An 8,968-nucleotide genomic window follows, 5' to 3' on the forward strand; every position below is an offset into this window, starting at 1 on the left:
GGGCAGATAAACAAGTCACCTGAAACCTTTAGGCAGTGGTTCTCAACTCTGATTTCTCAATACGCAGACAGGTATTGCCAGGGTGATCACAAAATGCTTCATAAATTCTTAAAACAATATTACTTTTAATTGTACTTCTTCAGAAAAGTAGTCTCAGGCACTACCTGGGACCCCATTATGTTTTCACCTCCTTGACTACTGAGCTCAAGGGTCACAAAGGTGAGGGACATGAAGAGTCAACTTCAATATGTAAAGAAATCTGGACTACTACAGAAATGCTGCTAGTATACCTCCAGCTTCTGAAAGTGCTGTGACACAACCCCAGAAAGTTTGCACGACTGATGCTTTTAGTGGAATAGTGAGGAAAGAAGCAATCGGAAGGCAGCAAAGTCAGTGAGAAGTGACCAAAGAATAGAAAATATTTACTGAGTGCCTATTCCACATCCAGCACAATCCTTGTCAACCATCCTGTCACAGAGGTATCATTATCCCCAGATCTGGCTGACTTATAAGCTGAATCATCATTGACTATTTTGTTGATGGTAAAATGTGCTGCAATTGGGAGGTATTGCATGGCCAAGTGAATATGCCCACCTGCTACACCGAGATGCTGCTTGAAGGCAAGTCATGCATTTTTTTTTTTTTTTTTTTTGAGAGCTAGGAGGGGACTCAAAGGAATAAAGATAATGAAGGGAGGAAGTGCGGGTTGAGAGGTAAACCTCAAGCCTAGAAAATTACTTACAGAATGTAGTTTAAGGGAAACCAATGAGTTCTCCTTGTCCTGAAACATCTCCCTAGCTAACTTATTACAGTGCTAGGAATCATCACCATTATGATTTTATGGTTAAAGGTTAAAACTGTAAGATATATGTATTACTGCTGGGCACAGGGGCTCACACCAGTAATTCCAGCACTTTGTGGGGCGAAGGCAGGAGCCTAGGAGTTCAAGACCAGCCTGGTCAACGTAACAATACTCTGTCTCTACAAAAAATACAAACGTTAGCCAAGCATAGCAGCATGCACCTGTAGTCCCAGCTATTTGAGAGGCTGAGATGGGAGGATTGCTTGAGCCCAGGAGGTTGAAGCTGCAGGGAGCCAAGGTCGCACCACTGCACTCCAGCATGGGCGACAGAGCGAGATCCTGTCTGTTTAAAAATACATGTATATATATGCATTACCTGATTACCTGGGAAGGGCAGTAAAACCAAGGAGCCCATCAACATAGGAAAACTAATTCGTTTATCAGATTTGTCATCACCTGTGGTGACATGACAGGAAGGCACCAGATCTGATAAAAAGAGACAAGGGTAGGTTTAGAAAGTAGGAAAGGTCCACAGCTTGGGATGTGCTTCTGAGACACGGAAAAACAAAGGTGCAACAGACCCCCAGTGTGGGTTGAGGGCAGCAGTAGGTGGAAGGACACCAAAGGTAAACTTGGCCGGCTTCCAAATATTGCCTTTATCAAGCACTACCTGGAACACTATTATGCTTCCACTTCCTTGACAACTGAACTCAAGGGTCATGAGGGTGAGGGACATGAGGCAGCAACTTTGATATGTAAGGAAGTCTGGGCTACTACAGGTATACTAGTAGGGCATCTGCAGCTTCCAGGAACCACAGAGCTAAACTAGGCAGGAGGGATATAAAAGTGCCATGGTTTGGAAGGACTTTCCCAAGGAGAAGCAGGTGGACTCCTTGATAGCTCCTGATATGCGTGGCTTAGCACTGGCAGCTTAACAAGGCCCACCCATCATCCCTCCCCTCCTGGGAGCAGGCTCCTTTGCGCAGGTCCAGTACACCCTTCCATGTCTGAGGCCTCTTTCCTTCCGTTTCAGAGAACCACATGCATCGGCCTAGAATTATCTTGAAGGCCACCAGAGGGCGGTGTATAGCAGGGACCCTGTGCGGTGGGAGCGCACTTCTGCTACTGACAAGGGCAAGCTCCGGGTGGTACCAACAATCCCCTATGGAGGTGAGGCAGGGAGGAGGAAATAGTCCTCCTCCCTGCCTCACCTCCACCCAAGACACTTCCCTTCTGGAGCAGCCCAGCTTCCTCCTGAGCTTCCATTCCTAACTCAGGGACACCCGCCTGCCTGGATTCCAGGTGTCTACTGCGTTGGAACCTAAAGGTTCCAAAAACACCCAGGCTAGGGAAGCACAGCTGGTGATAATGGGAGAGGGAAGAGGAGGCGCAGAAGACCAAGCCAGTAGAAACAACAATCAGGGCCAGCGATCAGGAGGGGAGCTCGGGTTGTAATGCTGATATGCCTTTGTTTAGGGAATCTACTTCCCCCACATACACCCAGGCCTAACCCATTCTCTCTCTCTGAGCAGCCCTTCCTAAGGAAATATTCCATCCCCTTACTGTGCTCCCCTTCCTTTTACAGGCCACGAGTATGTGAGGATTGCCAAGTTATTAGCCAGGTTTCCCATGGATCATCAGTTGGCCCAGTGGCATATCAGAAAAAACATCCACCCCATCCAGGCCCTGCCACCAGGATAGGATGGGGACCAGGACTACTGGCTAATAATAGGGGACTAGATGTTTTGAGTATCAGTACTCATAAGGGCCTGGGCCCCTGCTGGAGCCCCTATAAACAGAGAAGGGGTGTGCACAGTCTTTCCCACCCCAGACAACCCTGGCCCCTTCAGCCGCAGAAGCAAAATGCTGATCCTCTCTGGGTGGGAGATGGAAACAGCAGCCTGGAAAAGGGTACGACTCTTGTGGGCTCTGTTGCTTATGGGTTGGGATGCCCCCGAAGGGAGGAAAGGGGTCCCAAAGACCCTGCTGAGGAAGGAGGGGAAGCCGGAAGTAAGGTGTTAACTCAGGTTGGCCACCTTTCTCCCCCTCTCTGGAGGTGAATCACCCTCTGAATGGAGGTGTTTTCCAGTAAGCTCCTGAAAGCCTTCCCTTTATTAGCCCGCCTTGTAGGAAAATGTCAGATGTCAGACTGGCTGGCGGTGTCAGACAGTGTTAATGCCATGCCCCAGCCCCTCACCTTGGCAAGCTGGGCAAGGGAATCATTATATTACAATTTATAAATAAGAAATAAAATAAAATTATTGGGTGGGGCTGAGGCACTGGGGGAGAGGCTAAATAGTCCTTTTTTTTTTTTTTTTTTTTTTTTGGAGACAGAGTCTTGCTCTGTCACCCAGGCTGTAGTGCAGTGGCGGCATCTCGGGATCTCGGCTCACTGCAAGCTCCGCCTCCCAGGTTCACGCCATTCTCCTGCCTCAGTCTCCCGAGTAGCTGGGACTACAGGCGCCCGCCACCACGCCTGGCTAATATTTTTTTCTTTTTTCTTTTCTTTTCTTTTTTTTTTTTTTTTTTGTATTTTTAGTAGAGACGGGGTTTCATCGTGTTAGCCAGGATGGTCTGGATCTCCTGACCTTGTGATCTACCCGCCTCGGCCTCCCAAAGTGCTAGAATTACAGGCGTGAGCCACCGCGCCCAGCCTAAATAGTCCTCTTTAAGGAGTGCGCACCATCAGCCCCACCTACCTAGGACCCGGGATCACCTCCTCTAAGTTCAAGGTTGCCCCTAAGCCAGGCATAGCCCCATTTTCTCCCTCCCCCTCCCTCTCCCTCCCTTCCAGTCGACATCGTCTGCTGCCCACACCCCCACATCTCAGCCACCAGGCCCTCGTTTGCTCGGGCGCTTCGAGGTTTCTATGCCTGGGACGCTCAGCCCAGCAGCTCCTCTGCTAAGCGGTAGAGGAGCCGAGAGTACCAATGCATGCCAGTCGGCTGGACGGCCCCGCCAGGGAGCAGCGCCCCTAGGGCGTGCAGCAGTCGCAAGGGGGCAAAAGCGCGGTGCGCCCACTGGTGACTCTCCAGAACCGCGTAGCACGAGGCCAGGACATCGTTCACCAGCAGCGTCCCGTGCGCTGTGAGCGGCGCGAACACCCCCACGGCTTCCTCCCGCGCCACACGGGCCACGCGCGTTGGCTGAAGCGCGTCCCCGCCGGGCGCCAGCACCGAATCCCCAGCGCGTAGCCGGCGCGCGAACACCGGTGCAAAGTCGCCTGGCGAGGGCGCCGGCCCTCGAGCCGCAAACACCAGGTGCCAGGGTGTGAGCAACAGTTTGCGTGGGGGCCGCTCGGTCTCCACAGCCACAAATGAAGCCCGGCGCTGCAAGTCCCGGTCCAGGAAGAGCAGCACCGGCGTGGGCACCACCCGGCCTGACGCATCGGCAGCCAAAACCCAGTCTCCGCGGTGCAGTTCCCGTAGCCCCTTCCGCTCGCCGCTCCACAGGCGCACAGTTGCATTTCCCGGAAAGCAGCCGCCCGCCCGGACCGCCAGTGAGTTATCTGCAGGGAACAACCACAGGGAGGATTGAATCAAGACCAGTGGTTCCAGAATGATGGCACCGAGTCTCAAGGCCAGCGCAGACATCGCCAGTCCTGGACAACACAATTTCCCATTAACCTGACTGGCCCCAACCTGGGCAGAAAAGGAAGGGTGGTTTTCTTTCTTTTCTTTTCCTTTTTCTTCTCTTATTTATTTATTTATTTATTTATTTATTTATTTATTTATTTTGAGATAGGGTCTCCCTCTGTCGCCCAGTAGATGGAGTGCAGTGGCAGCATCTCGGCTCACCGCAACTTCTACCTCCTGGGTTCAAGCGATTCTCCTGCCTCAGTCTCACGAGTAGCTGGGATTACAGGCATGCGCCACCACGCCCGACTAATTTTTGTATTTATAATACAGATGGGATTTCACCATGTTGGCCAGGCTGATCTCGAACTCCTGACCTTAAGTGATCCTCCCGCCTTGGCCTCCCAAAGTGCTGGGATTAGAGGCGTGAGGCACCGCCTCGGCCCCTGGACAGGTATTTTTCAACACTAAAGCCCGCTTGGTCTCCCCTAGGGTGGCAACAGGACTACTGCAGACTCAGTTTAACGGAGGGAGCCCCCTTTGGGCGGATTTTACCACCCTCCTCCTACTGTACCAGCTTTGACCGACACGTGGACGTGGTTGCGAGACTCGTAGTAGACCCAGTCGAAGCCGGCTTCCACTGCGAGGCGCGCCAGCAACCCATACTTGTTGCGGTCGCGGTCAGACGTGGTGATGTCCAAAGCACGGCCTTCGTAGTGGAGTGAATCCTGAGCGTGGTGGCCGTCCTCGTCCCAGCCCTCAGTCACTCTTAGGCGCACTCCGGGCCACATGTTCATCACCGCAATGGCCAACGCGTTCACCCGTTCCTTACAACGCTGGCGGGGAATAAAGGAGTCAGTCTCCCACCACCACCCTGGGGGCAAAAGGGACCTGGACAGGAGGGCTGATTCTTTGTTATTCCGGCCCCACTCCTCCCCCTCCCAGCTTTTGAGTGTCCTGGAGAAATGAGAATCTGAATAGATGGTAGTCGCCAATCTGCACTCCGTTCCCAGGGCGTCGTTGGAGAACTGTGGGGTCACCTCTGAGGTTGAGAGTGGATGCCCATACCTACCTCCTTCCCCATTTTTAATGCCCGTCCCTCACCCCTATCGGTTCTGGGACAGCGGCTTAACCTGGGAGAAGGCCAGAGTTGGGAGGGCGAATGGAAGCGTGGTCAGGGAGGGCCTGGTTGCTCCCGGGGAGCCCCTGTTTGAGCCTGGCCCCCGCCCCAGGCACCGGCTCTCCTCCCTCCGCCTGATTCATCTTTTGTTTCATTGCCTTCCCTGGCACCGGGCATCGCTTCCTTCCTTCCTTCCTCCTCCTCCTTTCGGCCCCTAGCATTAACCCCTTCGTGCTCCGGGTGACCCCCACAGAGGTGCCCAAGAGGAGCTGTGCGGGATCAAGGCTGCTGGAAAAAGGATTGGGGTGGCGGGGGTTGCGCGAAGTACAATGGCCATTCTCCGGGATGACTTAACCGAGCGAGAATCCTGAGCCCAGGCCGGAGACGCGCAGGGAGAAGCGGACTCAGCAGCTCCGGCCACAAAGGCGCTTTTCAGCCGCCCCGGCTCAGGGAGAGGAAAGGGCAGAAAGCCGCGCCCCCCATCCCTGCTCCGTCCGGCTAGGTCCCCTCCCCCCGCGTGGCCAGTCTTCCCAGTTCCAGCTAAGGCTCTGCCAGTCCGGAGAGCCCCCATCTCTCCCATCTCTGCTCTAAATGCAGCCCAGAAGGGCGTGAGAATAGCACCTGAGAATAACGGGATCCTTGCGCGGATCTGGGGAGCCCCCTGCAGGGTGAGAGTGGAGAAGAGGAAAAGAAGCTGCGGCTGTAAGCCTGCACCTGGGGGAGTGAGACCACAGTTATCTTGGCCGCTCCAGCCTGGGAGCGGGAGACCTTGGCGCACACCATAGCAGGGACACCGCGGGAGGAGGCGCAGAGGGACAGCTTCCTTTTTTTCTTTCCCCTCCGACTTCTCACCTCGGACTTGGTTTCCTCCTAACAGAAGGACACTTTTCCCCCTCTCCTTCTCTAGTCGCCTCCACCTCCGCAGAGTTGGGGGGTGGGGGAAAAACAGGAAAAGTGGTAGCTCCTTCCAACTTTGTCGTTTCGTCCCCTAAGGAGGCCCCGAGACCCTGACCTGCGGGGGCAGCAGCCCAGTGCAGAGCCAACTCAATGGAGGCCTTTTGCAGCCAGGGTGTGGGAGATAAGTAAGGCTGAGGGGGCTCCCAAGCCTGTCGGAGCCCCTCCTGAGCCTGTCCCTTGTTCTGCCCACTCTGCTGCAGGTGGCAACCAGAGAAAAGGGTCACAATGTTCCATGGCCAAGGAGGAAAGAAGAAATGCCCCTTTTCCAATCTCTGGGTAGGAGGAAGGCTTCAGGGCAGAAGCAAAAGGAATTCTTTCTCCCCTGGACAGGTTTTCCTAACAAAGTAACCTGGAAAACTATGGCAATTAATCAGAGGAAATCCGTACCCCTCCCTCTCCCCTCACCTCCCCACTCCATACACAATTAGGTGGTGTAATGGAAAGTATATAGGGCTCAGAACCAGGAGTCCTGAATTCTAGTCCCAGCCATGCCACTTTAAATTGTGAGAGTTTAAATTGCTTTTCCTCCTGGGGGAAGTCCAGCTTTCAGATGTAAAATGAGGGTGGCAGTCAGGGTGGGGAGGGTTGGAGGCATGTGATCTCCCAAGTTTTCTTTCAGTTCTAACATTCAAGATCACTGGCCAGGCTGGATGAAGTGGCTCACACCTGTAATCCCAGCACTTTGGGAGGCCGAGTCGAGAGGATCCCTTGAGCTCAGGAGTTCAAGACTAGCCTAGGCAACATGGCAAGACCTCATCTCTACAAAAAATAAAAAATAAATCACTGGCCAGAGGTGGTCCTTCTCTTCCAAGGCATTGCCCACCTCACTCTAGGCTGATTCAGTTCCAGTGCTCAAAAATGGTAGTTGAATTTATCTTAATTGTGTAATTCCAAGGAAAGCCCCTGAGATAGGCAGAGCTTGGAAGACTTAGGAGCCCTCTGATTCTCAGGTGGGCCCATCTGTTATTCTCACTGAGGATGACTTTTTACCCCAAAATTGTCATTTAGACCCTAGGATAGCCCTAGAATAGACCCTAGAATAGATGTGTCCTGGTTCTAGGACATGTTTCCCATGCCAAAAGCAATTTCTGCCCAGCCCCTCCTCAGGTACATCGTCTGGTGACCTGACCCTTGGCCACCCCTGTCCCAGCCCTTTTCAGTCTCTTCTTTTCGGCCCACAGAGCTTTTCTACAATCAGGTCAGGAGCCAGGCTTCTGTCTGCTGCCTAGCCAGCTCCTGGCCCCCAGCTCACCCCAGCCCTTCCTGCCTGGCTGGGTGGCTGACCCCCGGTCCACGCCTCAGCCATTTCCCGTCTCGCCTGCCGCCATCCTCCTTTCCCCGCCCTCGCTGCCTCTCCCAGCTTCACTCTCACTAGTCAGTCCCTCCTCCCCTCCCCATCCCAGACTCTTCTAGTCAGGATCCCTCCTAACCACTCTGTCCAGCCAGTAAGGATTCCCTCCCCCCACCCCACCCGGGGCTGGTGACAAGGAAGATCTTTAAGGCTAAAGTCTCTGTAGGTGAAGCTGGACTCACCCTCCTGGGCTGCCACAGGAAAACGGAGGAGCTGGCAGTGCCCTGGCTCAGGTAGGGAGAGGCCCTCCTTACCTCGGTCATCAGACGGTCCGCACCACTGTTCTCCTCATCCTTGAAGATGATGTCGGGGTTGTAGTTGGGCACGAGGTCCCGGAAGCGCTCAGAGCCCCTTGCCACCTTCCCCTCGGCAGGCCCACTGGCGCCCAGGGTCCGCTCAGGCACGCCGGGCACAAATTGCTTGTAGAGTAGCGGCACGAGCTGCTTGCGCGCATAGCGCCGCCGGCCAACCGGCCCCCGGCCCGGCCCGCAGCTCTGGGCTGGCAGCGCCAGAAGTGCCAAGCAGCACAGGGGCAGCAGATTGGTCAGGAGAGCCATGGATACAGCGGACCTGGGCCAAGAGCGAGCGTTCCTGTCCTCACTAACCCTCCTGTCAGTTAGGCATCTCCACAGGCACCAGAGAGGGCAGCAGGCAGAGCTGCCCCCAGAGTGCCCTAGCGCTCTTGTGGCTCAGTGCACCTGGCTGCTGCTAGCTCTGCCCACGTGCCCCCGGGTGGGGGGGTCGTCTAGGACCTGCTACTGACGAACCATCATAGCAGGGAAGGGGGGTCGTGGGTGAGTGCCAGCCCAGCCCGTCTCTGCTGCAGGACTCTGGTGCTGCCAGAACGCCCGGACTCCGGACTCCGCCTTAAGTGGCCCCTGGCCCCGCCCTCCGCCCTTCTCCCAAGATCGTCCCACCCCCTCTCACCCGGGCGGGGGATCTAGCCGGTCACTGCTAGTCCATTTTGCGACTGAAGTGTGTCCCATCCTGGAAACCAGGCAAACACCTGCCTAGGAAATCCTTGTAGCTTTACAGTCCTTGGCTGCCTAAACATCCTTCTACCTCCAAGCCTAAACTTGGAACCACACCACCGTCCTCTGATACTCGAATTGGAATTTTTGCTCTCTCAAAGCCTACCCTGGCAGGCCATGCCCTCCGCTGTC

General features: G+C 54.7%; 1 protein-coding gene and 1 pseudogene across 2 annotated transcripts in view; one reads left to right on the forward strand and one right to left on the reverse strand.

Moving 5' to 3' along the window:
* The window catches only part of LOC112634205, a 209,622-nt pseudogene that overhangs the window by 16,310 nt on the left and 184,344 nt on the right, over positions 1–8,968 (forward strand). The gene's annotated exons all lie outside the window — the stretch shown is intronic.
* Positions 3,685–8,663, reverse strand: DHH (desert hedgehog). Its single transcript, XM_025403372.1, has 3 exons — positions 8,060–8,663; positions 4,952–5,213; positions 3,685–4,310 (listed from the first exon to the last, which is right to left on the reverse strand). The coding sequence occupies exons 1-3, from the start codon at positions 8,360–8,362 to the stop codon at positions 3,685–3,687; spliced, it is 1,191 nt and encodes a 396-aa protein (XP_025259157.1). The 5' UTR covers positions 8,363–8,663.

The sequence above is a fragment of the Theropithecus gelada genome, chromosome 11 (assembly GCF_003255815.1).
Source record: "Theropithecus gelada isolate Dixy chromosome 11, Tgel_1.0, whole genome shotgun sequence".
Taxonomy (NCBI): domain Eukaryota; kingdom Metazoa; phylum Chordata; class Mammalia; order Primates; family Cercopithecidae; genus Theropithecus; species Theropithecus gelada.